The 12,658-nt window shown below is 38.6% G+C and overlaps 1 protein-coding gene and 1 pseudogene across 1 annotated transcript; both read left to right on the top strand.

Moving 5' to 3' along the window:
• The first annotated feature begins 500 nt into the window (after positions 1–500).
• Positions 501–1,493, top strand: LOC103729008 (olfactory receptor 147-like). The gene has a single exon (XM_008826980.2). The coding sequence runs from the start codon at positions 501–503 to the stop codon at positions 1,491–1,493; it is 993 nt and encodes a 330-aa protein (XP_008825202.2).
• A 3,922-nt stretch (positions 1,494–5,415) lies between these two features.
• Positions 5,416–12,449, top strand: LOC103729020 (annotated as a pseudogene).
• Positions 12,450–12,658: the final 209 nt, after the last annotated feature.

The following is a 12,658-nucleotide window of genomic DNA, read 5'->3' as shown; positions in this document are numbered from 1 at the left end:
GAAAGCACATTTTTATTTTCTTTGTCCTCTGTCTAGATAGAACAGAAGAGAAAAAAGCGCATAGAGTACTAGGATATGTGGTTAATTACAGACTTAAGATACCAGATACCTTCTCTTATGGAGGAATGTCCTTCTAGGAGGCAGAATACCTGAGCTGTCTCTTCTGTAGGGGAATTTCCTCTCTTACTGGTCTTCAAGGGGGAACTGAGGTGTCTAATAGAACAATGAAAACATGAGTAGGGACCAGAATGCAAAAGGCCAGATGGAAGACAGTAAGGTTTGAGAAACATATCTCTTGTATGCAAAGTCATGAAATATCTTTCTTCTGTAAGGGAAGAAATGGTCTGTTACACTCAACTCAAGCAGATAGAAAAACTGTGATTGATGACTTGAGGGGAGAGTATAGCAATTCATGCCAATGATACAAACAGAGGAGAGCTTTCTTCACTTGGCCATTGATCACCACCTTGTATATACGAGTTTAGAAGCAGATTGCTGGAATGTCTACTAATGAAAGTTTCTACTATCTTCCCAGATTTTCCACAATGAGTTTGCTGACTGGAAATGGCTCCTTCGTGACTGGGTTTGTTCTCGCTGGTCTGACAGATCGTCCAGAGCTCCAGCTACTTCTCTTTTACTTGTTTCTAGTGGTCTACATCGTCACTGTGGTGGGAAACTTTGGCTTGGTCACCCTTATTGTTCTCAGTTCTCACCTCCACACCCCCATGTACTATTTCCTCTTCAACCTCTCCTTCATTGATCTCTGTTATTCTTCTGTCTTTAGTCCCAAAATGCTGATGAACTTTGTCTCTGAGAAGAATGTCATCTCCTATGTGGGGTGCATGATTCAGTTGTTTTTCTTTCTCTTCTTTGTCATCTCTGAATGCTACATGTTGACCTCAATGGCCTATGATCGCTACGTGGCCATCTGCAAGCCATTGCTGTATAAAATCACCATGTCCTATCAGGTCTGCTCTGTATTATCTTTTGCTTCTTATGGGATGGGGTTTGCTGGAGCCTCTGCCCACACAGGCTGTATGCTCCGACTGACATTCTGCAATGCCAATGTTGTCAACCACTACTTGTGTGACATACTCCCCCTCCTCCAACTTTCTTGCACCAGCACCTATGTCAATGAGATAGTAGTTCTCATTGTTGTAAGTATTAATATCACAGTTCCCAGTTTTACCATCCTCATTTCCTATGTTTTTATCCTCACCAGTATTCTGCATATTAAATCCACTCAAGGAAGAATAAAAGCCTTCAGCACCTGTAGCTCTCACATCCTGGCCATTTCTCTTTTCTTTGGGTCAGCTGCATTCATGTATCTTAAATATTCATCTGGATCTATGGACCAGGGTAAAATATTTTCTGTTTTCTATACAAATGTGGTGCCCATGCTCAATCCTCTAATCTACAGTTTGCGGAACAAAGATGTCAAAATGGCACTGTCGAATGCCCTGAGGAAAGTTCAGAGGAGAGACATATTCTAATTAGAAGCGTAATCATGTAATGAAGTTGAAGGACCTTAACCTTTTATTGGTATTTTATCTAAAGAGTGTTTTCTTCACGCATTCATGAGTTACTCTGATCGTCATAGCTGTGGTTCAGGAGACTTGTGCTCTCATTTTTCTTACAGCTAATCTTTACTCAGGTTTGTTTTATCACTGGCACCTTTCATAAATTTCGGAACAAATAAATGCCTGTTCCTTGGACAGCACGTGCCCTGATGTTTTCCACTAGTGCTCATTTGGAAAAAATTTGAACACTTACTTTATTACAAAATGCTCAGATAATAGATTTTTCAGCTAAACAATGAAGTGTTTACAGAAGCTTCTTTATTATTGTCAATATTGTTAACTGCTATGGGCATAAGCAGGGTAAAAGTGTTCAATATGAGCTATGCACAACTTAAAGTAGAACCAGAGTTGCTTAATCTTGTCCATTTGGTCTGCTTTATGATTGCTGTTGTCTTTGACTAATGCCAGCATCTACAGCACAGGCCACCTGCCCCTGAGAACCTCAATCAGAGTGGTTAGTGTATTGCTGAAAGAGCATATGTAGCTGCACATTTATTACCTGAATGGAAGTAACGGGATTGTACAGGAATAAGACACCCATCTCTCTCCCTCCCCCCCTCTCCTCTATATTTTTATCTATACATCTACATCTATATCATCTGTGTTTGTTCTCTCTGGATTCTAATAATGGAGGAAGTCAGTTATATTATAAAACTTACATGAATTACCACATAAAATGGGATAAAGTACTTTGAAGTATACCCATGTAGTTCTCATTATAAATGTTTTTTTGTACAAAAATTTAAAAAATTTTATGTATATGAGTGTATTGCCTGCATGCATGTAAGGGCACCCATGTTGTATAATACCCTCAGAAGTCAGAAGAGGATGTCAGATTTGCTGGAACTGGAGTTACAGATGGTTGTGGGTGCTGGGAACAGAACTTGGTCCTCTGCAAGAACAGCCAGTGCTCTTAACTGCTGAGTCACCTCTCCAGTCCCATAAATGTGTTTTTTAAATAAAAACTTAAGAGTTAAACACTGTATATTAAGTTAGAAGAAATATTTAATGTTTTACTTCTTTAGTGAAGTGTGTCACAAATAATTACATGTGCTTGATAATAATCTTTATTTCTGCAGATATTTTGTTAGCCTATTTAAACTATATTATGAATAGGCCATAAAATACTTTTGACAAAAATGCTGTTTCATGTAATTTTTGTTTCTTCTTAGGCTATTCATAGTTCTGTATTTAGAGTTTCAGATTTATTCGAGGTTAAAGCAAATTATTGAATTGTATCTTCTTTGGCTAACCAATAGTAAACTTACTCATAATTCAATTATAATGAAATATAATAAATTCTACTTTTTCTAGTTTGCTTCTCCATTGCTGTGACAAAATACTCTGACCAATATCAACTTGGGGAGGAAAGGGTTTCTTTGGCTTACACTTCCTGGGTCACAATTCATCAGGGAGCCCAAGGTAGGAACTCAGGGCAGGAATCTGGATGCAGGAGCTGGAGCACAGACCATGGAAGAACACTGCTTACTGGCTTGCTCCCCTGGTCCGTGCCCAGCTTGCTTTCTTATGCAACACAGGCCCACCTGCCCAAGCATGGCACCACCCACAGTGGCCTGGGCCCTCCCACATCACTCAACAATCAAGAAGATGCCCCACAGACATGACCATAGGCCCGTCCAATGGAGGCAATTCCCCAGTTGAGGCTACCTCAACCCAAGTGTGTCAAGATGACACTAAAGCTATCCAGCACAGTACTACTAATGATTCTAAACAATTGAGGATTTAGTTCATCTTTTGGACTGTGGCCTTAGATTATCCTGTTTAACTCCTTGTCAAGAGAAACAGCAGCTGAAGGTGCACAGTCGCTGACTGCCTCTGGCTGGTTCTTCTTTGTGTGCACTGAAGTGCCCAAAGAAAAGATCCACGCTGAGAAATTCCAGCCAATGACTGAACGCGGTGGGCAGTATTTCTCGGGTTGGCTATTTGGCCTAACTAAGGTTTTTTGTTTTTTTTTGTTTTGATAAGCAACCTTTGCTTAGAGATTTCTTCTGTTCAAGACCTTTTACAACTGTCCCGCAGTCTGAGGTTTTTCCACAATCCTTCCATCTTTCTCTTAGATGTCAGATTTTTGGGGAAGGGTTCAGAAACTTTTATTACTGACTCCTGATCCCTCCTGTTATATCTTTGACAGGCATTTACCATTAAATGTTTCCTGAGTCTCATTGCTTCTTGACATCTCTGTGTAAGGGAATCTTACATAGCAGAGGGCTTATGATAAGTGTTTTTCACAACTAGTATAAGGCAGTGAGACTTCAATGAATTTCTTTTGTTGTCTAGACAACTTGATCAAACAGATTAGTATATTAAGAAACAAAGCCTCAAGTGCATAGTCAGATACTTTTTGAGCAAAAACAAAATAATTCCACTGTTGAATGAAATATTTTAAAGTAATTGATGTGGAAACACTGTGTAATCATCAAGAAAACAATGAATTGTCTACGGTGGTGATGCACAATGAATGGCTGGGCACACCTTTAATCCCAGTGCTCTGGAGCTCAGGAGGCAGAGGCAGGTGGATCTCTGTGAGTTCAAGCCCAGCTTAGCCTACATAGTGAGTTCTAGGCCAACCGGGGCAACAGGGCAACCCTGTCTCAAAAAGACAAAAACCAAACACCAAAAACACCAAACAACCCCCACCCCAGAAAACAGTGAACCTTGACCTCTTTCTCACATTATGTACAAAAATTTCTCTAAAAGAGATTAAAACCTTATAAAAACTTAAACTATGACTTGTCTAGAAGAAAAATATCAGAAAGTAGGTTGGTATAATCACAGAATACTTAGAGATTTTCTAGTAAGTACTAAATTGGAGGTCTAAATATGGTTAAGATGCATCATATGAAATTCACAAAAATTCAATTATATATTGTAAAAATTAAAGACTAAAATACGAATAAAGTAAATCTAGGAGATCTGTCAAATAAATCTTGAAAATTCCAAAAAGGATTAAGAATAGAAACATCAAAATGAAAACATCTAGTTGTAAAATAAAATTATAAGTGAACTATGGGCTGGAAATATTTACATCTGTGTGTGTGTGTGTGTGTGTGTGTGTGTGTGTGTGTGTAGTGTGTCTATGTGTCTGACACAAGGTCTTCCTATAGTCCCAGCTGGTCTGGAATTCATTACGTAGACCAGGTTGGGCTTGATCTCAAAGAGATCCACCTTCCTCTGCCTCCCAAGAGCTGGTATTAAAGCCATGCACCACCATGACCAACAACTGTTAACTTCTGGGAGAGGGAGCCATGCACCACCATGACCAGCAGCTAACTTCTGGGAGAGGGAGACTCAGTTTTCTTTAAAGGTAGGATCAAGCTTCAGGGGATGGATCCACACCCAAGAGCATTTGGGGAACATAAATTAGACTCAGTATGACTTAGAAAAATAGAGGACATGTTGTAAGGGTGGACAGTGGGATAGATCTGAGAGGAAATGGAGGAGGGGGGTCTGAATGTGATCAAAATACATTTTATGAAATTGTTAAAGACTCAAAATATTTTTCAGCAACGTGAAGGCTACTTAATAAATGGACAATGATTTGAAGTCATCCTAAAGGAATGCATGGAAATGGTTAATATACACATGTGGATGTGCTTTACCTGCACCTGCTGTGCTTTGCACACAGAATCTAGATAGCAGCCCCGAACCTGCCACAGTATCCACCCTCACTGCTTCATCCAGAATTTGCCGGTTGAGGTACTGTAGCACTTATTTGACTTCATTGCTGGTCTTCCCACTGTGGTTCTAACAATCTCTATGGAGCCACTGCTGGAGAGTCTAAGCACCATCTCTGGCGCCCTTTCACCCTTCAATCATGGCAGACATGAATAATCGTGTACAGCCCTCTTCTCGGATCTCAGTCTGGTGGTGCCACTTTTTCTGTTTTCCGCCAGCCGCAGGGACGGCAAGTGTCTTCTCTAATTGCAAATCTGCATTTTCCCATTGTTACTATTTTGCTCCTCCTTCTTGAAATATCTATATAATTAACTCTTCATTTTAAATATTCACTATTGGCAATAGATGATGTGGTATTAATATCCATTTGCTCTGTTGTCTGGACCCTTTCTACGGTAGGGAACACACTTGATTTTATTTCCAGTGTCTTGTCACATCACATAATACAGTGTTACCCAGGCAGCACGTGCTTAACCACAGTGATGAGCTTTGTCAGAAATTGTCATTTTTCTCTAATCTTTCAGCCAAAATTATTTATTAATTTTACCTTCTTTGTGAAACCACAGATTCGTTTCCATATTCTAGTGATCTGTCCTCTTTGCACTTTATGAGAGAGTCCATCTGAGACCGAAATTGTCATTTTTCTCTAATCTTTCAGCCAAAATTATTTATTAATTTTATCTTCTTTGTGAAACCACAGATTCGTTTCCACATTCTAGTGATCTGTCCTCTTTGCACTTTATGAGAGAGTCCATCTGAGACTGAAACCAGGTCAACCAAATTGAACAAATGTGGGAAGAGACTCACAGACTCCAAATGGTGACCCTGCTTAGGGTCACATAATCAATTGTCATCTTTAAATCACCTGTGTCACACGCCTTTGGGATATGCTATTTTACTTATGCATATTTGGCTTGAATTCCCATCTCTTCAATCTAAGGTTCCCTGCATGTACATGGCACAAAGTTGTATAACAGCAAATTCTGCAATTGTGTCATGCCATTTTGCATAGCAGAGTGCTTTAAGAATTAATTTTAGATTCATAGTTACCGAGAATGACTGACAGTAGACACGTGGGCTATAATATTGTGAATGTTTAGAACAGTGGAAACACATAAGCAATCTTAACTGCATTCATAAAATTCAAATAGGGGCAGGACTCACATGATGGAAGGAGAGAATAGACTCCTGTAAATTTTCCTCTTTACCTTCATGCATTCTGGCATGCACTTCCTCCCTCCACTCCAATATTAAATAAATGTAGGTAAAAACCTCCAAGTATGAGATTGGTTTTTAGCTCAGATTTTGTCAATGTCTTCAAAATTGTGAAAGGTAGTTATTTCTCAGTCAGTTGACTGTTCCTATGGAAACAACAAATAGAATGGTACACAAAGGCAATTTCAGACAAGCGATGTCACACACTCTCAGGGAACCTCTAATATATATAATATTGAATCTGAGCAGGTGACATTCCTTTGAAAAGGAAACAGTAAAACTTGAATAATAAAAAGACAAAGCTTTTCTTGAACTATTTCTGTGCATATTAACTCTGTGGAACAGTGGGTTACATTTTGACATTTTCACACATATATAATTATCTCTTCCTTTTCCCAATTTCTTGTGTCCTTCCTCACTGGTTCCCCCTCTGATCCCTTCATATCCCTCCTTCTATTTTCATGTCTTTTTCTCAGATTCTACACATAAAGGAAAACAAATAATATTTGTCTTCCTGAGTTTGGCTTCTTTTGCTTGATATTATAAAATGCAGTTCAGTCCATTTTCTTGGAAACCACACAGCTTTGTTCTTTATGGGTGGAATAATTCTCTGTAGTGTATATATACCATGCTTCCTTTACACAGTCATTCATTTATGGGCTAATTACATGATTTGAAAATTATGAGTAATGCTACAATGATCAAGGTTGCTATCTAGGTATCTCTATTATATGACTTTAATTCCTTCAGGTATATACCAAGGGGTGATATAGGTGGATTATATGATACTTCTATCTTTAGTATTTTGGAATACTGACCTAATTGACATTCCTATTAATAGTATATCATTGGACTTTAAAAATGAAATCAAGGGAAACATTTTTTTATTTTCTGCTTTTCTTTGAGACAGTGTCTGCCTGTAGCCCCAGCTGGTTTGGAACTTGCTATGTAGACCAGGATGGCCTCAATCTTATAGAGATCTACCTGTATCTGCTTCTCGAGTGCTGGGATTAAAGGCATGTACCAGCATGCCTGGCAAAGGCAAACAATTTTAAACATCTCAGAACAAAATTTTGACCTTATATTTTAGAATGTAAAGAGATTTAAAAATACAAGAGAAAATATAGTACATAAAGGAAAAATTTTCAGGAGTTTGACACCTGAAAACAACAGCTTCAGACTAAGAACTGCTATTACATGCACCCTTTCCAAGAACCCAAGGAAGATCATCTTGTTCAAAAGTGAGGGAAAAAAACAACCACCAAGAAATAAGGAATTATGTGACTCAGGTACCTAGGTAATGACAGAGATAAAGGGACTCCTTAATATAATATAGTGATGATGGAAGAGTTCAGGATTTTTGAATTGTATCACAGAAGAAAATCTATCAAGATATGATTGAGTCAAAATACACTGAGAATTTTATTTGAGAAGATGAATTTAATACCTGCAACTGAGTGTGCTAAGAAGAGATTTATAAAAGCAGGGCGAGGTTGAGAAGTAAACAGAGAAAGGCATGGAGTAGTATGAGAACTAGCAACAACAAAAAAAACCACTGGGATTTATAAAAATCAAAACAACCCTAGTATAAGACGGATGAATAATTTCCAATATTTTCAAAGAGTCAGAATCAGTAAGAAGAATATTGATAAAACTGAATTCCTGATTATAATGTGACAGGAACAGGTAGTGGGGGATGTGAAGAAAAGTGCTAGTGGGTGGGTAGGAGATCAAGTTAGAAACTGTCAGAGTAACTCAGACATAGGAACGAGTCTACAAATGTATACAAGTGAGAGGACAGTTCAGACCTTTGGAGGAGGTTGTTCTTGGTCTTAGAGGCTGGATAAAGACCATGAGATAAGGAAATGTTGGTGTTAACTTGAGCATGACTGCCTGGTTGTACAGGTAGACCCGTGGCTCAGGATGGGCAATTTTGTCATGATAGAGGTGGACATGATAGAGGTAGACAGGGCTGATTTTCACCTACCTCCCACTACTATGAAGATCATGAATTATCTTTTCTTTCCTCATTTCTGTTTCTCTGTTTTCTCTTTCTTCCCCTCCTCACTCCCCCCCCATTTTCTTTCCCTCCTTCTTTTTTTGATATCTTTGAATTTGTGATTTCCTGTCTCAACCTCCTAAATGCTGGGATAAGGACACATACCCATGAACCAATTCCAGGTGACAGAAGACAAGATAATAAAAGGAAAATATAATAGATTCATGTAAAGAAAGTTTTGCATGAAATAGGAGTCACTGGGAATGAAGACTCAGGTCAAAGAAAACTACTTTGATGGGTAGAAATGATGGAGAATGAAAATTGATAAAAAGATCTGATCTGATAACTAAGTTTAAATAGGAAACCCGGTGAGCCTGTTTCTTCTTGGCCCTTCTGTGTCTTTTGTGAGTATATGTCAAGATTATTTCTGGACTGAAGACCTGTTGATTTGCTGTCAGACAGGGAATATCAGAGAATTTCTTAATGGTCTGGTGACTCGCACATGTAGACACAGAATTAGGAAGGACAGTATTTCTGTTTTATGACTGACTTTGCTGGGGAGTGATTCTATATTCTATGACTTACCTTAAGGAAACTCTTGATTTGAATAGTCTACCTTGTTGGAGGAAAGGATCAGAGAAGGAGAAAAAGAGCAGGAAGTTCAGAGACATTTCTTTCTGAACCTTTCCAATGTCCTTCAGCTAAAAATATTCAGGTTACCAAAGCACTGTAGTTTGGTGCATCATTTTCTGAGCTCCAGTACTACCCAAGGACATTTGACAAGGATGGAGGCGTTGCTTTTTTTTTTTTTGTCACACTGGTATGTGTGGTGGAGGGGAGGGGAGTACTGGCAAGCAATAGCCAAGGGTCAGGTTCTGTAGCCCAAGACAGGACCACATCCAAACGTAAGCAGCGCCAAGGCTAAGGAATGCTTATTTACACGAACAAGATTGTGGAGCAGGGGGAGGAGTACTAACATCTACCAGCCACTTTTTAAAAATTTTATTTATTTTTTAATTTTATGTGTATGAGTGTCTTCCCTGAATATATGTAAGTACACCCATGTCATGCAAGGTCAGAAGGCATCAGATTCCCCTGAACAAGAGTTGTGGACAACTGTTTGCCACCATGCGGGTGCTGGGAACTAAATCCTTGTCCTCTGCAAGCCAGCATTCTTCACCATTGAGCCGTCTCTGCAGCCCCAATACCAGTTCCTTTTTATGTCAGGCTCACATCCAATACTTTATGTCAACCATTTCATTTTAATTCATATAAAAATGAGATAGCTCTGTTATTTTATTTCACTACTTTATCTTTTTTGTGGTGCTAGTCTTGAACCCTAGGTTTTGTGTATGCTAGGCACGACTTTTGCCACTGGTCCACACCTCCACCTTCTTTATGAACATCATGTTATAAAGACACACAAAAATGTACAGATATAATTAATAGAAAAATTATGCCACTTTTCTATAATCCCATAATTATGGAATTAAAAAGCATAGATTTATACTCTGACTTGAGTGCCTATTCCTATTCTTTTTTTAAAATTTATTTATTTATTTATTTATTTTATGTGCATGTGTGTGCCTCAGAGTGCATGTGGAGGTTATGCACTTTTGGGAGTCTGTTCTCTCCTTCTACCACATGGGTTCCAGGGATTACATTCAAGCCATCAGGCTTGGTGGCAAGTGCCTACCTGCTGAGCCATCTAACAGTAGCACGTAATGTATAAGCAGTATTTGGTATATAGATATACTAGAGAGCACGAGTTCTGAATTTAAAAAATAGTCTTACCCACTTTAAAAACTACCAGATTCTAACAAGATGCACAAAATTATAGTTTCAAAAATACATCTTTTTACAATATTTTATTTATTACATTTATTTTATGTGTATGAATGTATTGAATGCATGTGTGTAAGTGTACCCATGTTGTGCAATGCCCATGGCAGTCAGAAGAGGGTGTCAGATCTCCTGGAACTGGAGTTACAGATGATTGTTAGCCACCAAGTGGGTGCTGGAAATCAAACTTGGGTGTTCCGCAAGAGGAGCCAGTGCTCTTAACCTCTGAGTCATCTCTCTAGCCTGTTATGAGTCATCTCTCCAGCCTGATATTCCTAATCTTTCAAACTTTCTGTTACAATATTTATCTTGCATAGTGTTAAGCTTATGAGCTAATATTTATTAATGCAAATCTCAAGGACTTAAATGAAGTTACTAGAAATAACAAGGGAGAATGTCCCTCAACTTTACTTTTGTAGAATTGTGCAGTATAATGGGGAGAATTCTGAAGGGGACCACCCAATGCTGAGATTTGGGAACTAGTTAACTCTGGTGGGAAATTGTATACTAAGTAGAAATTTGATGTGAGCACAGTAGCTGTGCTTTTCACCTTGAAGGGGATCATGCAACTTGGAAGGATATCATAAGAAGTTTGGTATCCTAATAAAATTTCCCATAAATCTAGGCTATGAAATACATTCTCATTTGAGTAAGCTGATATTTTGAAAATTGTTATTTTCCTTTGCACAATGGAAATGTAGAGAAATTCTCAAATAGAAATTGTATCTTTTAGGGGGTCATAGACAGATCTGAACTGATGGCTATTACCTCCTCTATCATCAGAAACTTGGACTTTTTAGGACACCAAGGACAAAGGACATACGTGCTTTAAGAGCAGGAAGGCATCCAGGGCAACCAAGGTGTGCACTGAGTCATCTTCATCTTGATAATTTAACTTTAAACACAAAGTTATATACATTATGGGCTCTGGTGAATAAAATTTATTGCTCTTTTCAAACATAATCTTTAATGAAGACAAAGGAGAAAGCAGAAGTGATGACAGTTGAAGTCCTACGAGCATTCTATCTGAACAGAGACACAGATCATGGGGTGGGGGAAGAAACAAATGGGAATTCCTCAGAAATCACCACTGGAAGTTGTGACCTTTGGATGTTTTAGTATGTATGTTGAGAAAACTCCAAGTTTGGAAACTGCCAGTCCTGGCTCTTCCTCAAGTCAAAGAGAAAAGAGTCTTTATTAATGGTATCTGCCACCTCTGTTTCTACAGATCTCCATTGCTATGGAGAATGACTCTTCAGTGACTCAGTTCATTTTTATAGGATTAACTGACCAATCTGAGCTCCAGCTGCCCTTGTTTGTCTTGTTCCTGATAATGTATCCAGCCATGTGGTGGGAAATTTGAGGTTAATGAATCTTATTTGTTTGAATTCACACCACACTCTCATGTACTTTTTTCTCTTTAATCCTGTCCCTCATTGACTTCTGTTGTTCATTTGTCTGTGTCCCCCATATGCTGATGAGTTTTGTTTCAGAGAACACCATCTATTTTACAGGAGGTATGAGTCACCTCTTTTCCATCTGTTTGTTTTGTGGTTCCGAATGTTATGTGCTAATAGCTATGGTCTATGATTTCTATGTGGCCATTTGGCAGTCGGTCAATGTGTCTCCTGGGATCTGTTCTTTGCTGATATTTGGTTCACACTTGATGGTGTTTGCTAATACCATGGCCCACACTGGGCATCTGCTCAGACTCAGCTTTTGTCATTCTGATATCATCAGCACTACATGTGTGATGTTTTCGCCCACTTCCTGTTTCCTGCAGCAGCACCTATGCCAATGAGCTTGTGACTTCTGTTGTTGTTAGTACAGTAGTTAGTATATCTAGATTCATAATTTAAACACTTATGCTTTGATCATCTTAAATATTAGTCACATGTCATCAACTAAAGGCTTGTCAAAGTCTATGAGTACTTGTTGGTCTATTCTATGGATATGGGTTCCTTACTTATATCAAGCTATCATCTACTGAATCTGCGGGCCAGGGAAAAATTTTCTCAGTATTTTAAACTTTGGTGGTGCTCAAGCTGAATTCCGTTATTTGCAGTCTCAAAAACAAGGACATCAAAGTTGCTGTGAAGAGAATTCCAAAGATTTAGACACTGAGGGAACTAGTGTCTGTCAGGGTCCCTGTTCCCTTGCGGGGTCTTTCTCTACTTGCTTCAGTTTGTTGTCATCATCTTCATATACCATTCTGCTTTCGTTTAATTTAATTTTTGTTTTGTTAATATTGTTTACGTTCCTTGTTTTTTTTGTTCGGGTATGGAAAATAAATTGGTGCATGTTTCAGGTTCTTGCAGGGTAGTAG

Source organism: Nannospalax galili, unplaced genomic scaffold (assembly GCF_000622305.1).
Source record: "Nannospalax galili isolate Female #2095 unplaced genomic scaffold, S.galili_v1.0 scaffold1832, whole genome shotgun sequence".
Taxonomy (NCBI): domain Eukaryota; kingdom Metazoa; phylum Chordata; class Mammalia; order Rodentia; family Spalacidae; genus Nannospalax; species Nannospalax galili.
The sequence above is the reverse complement of the archived record's forward strand: the minus strand, read 5'-3'. Positions and strand labels throughout refer to the sequence as shown.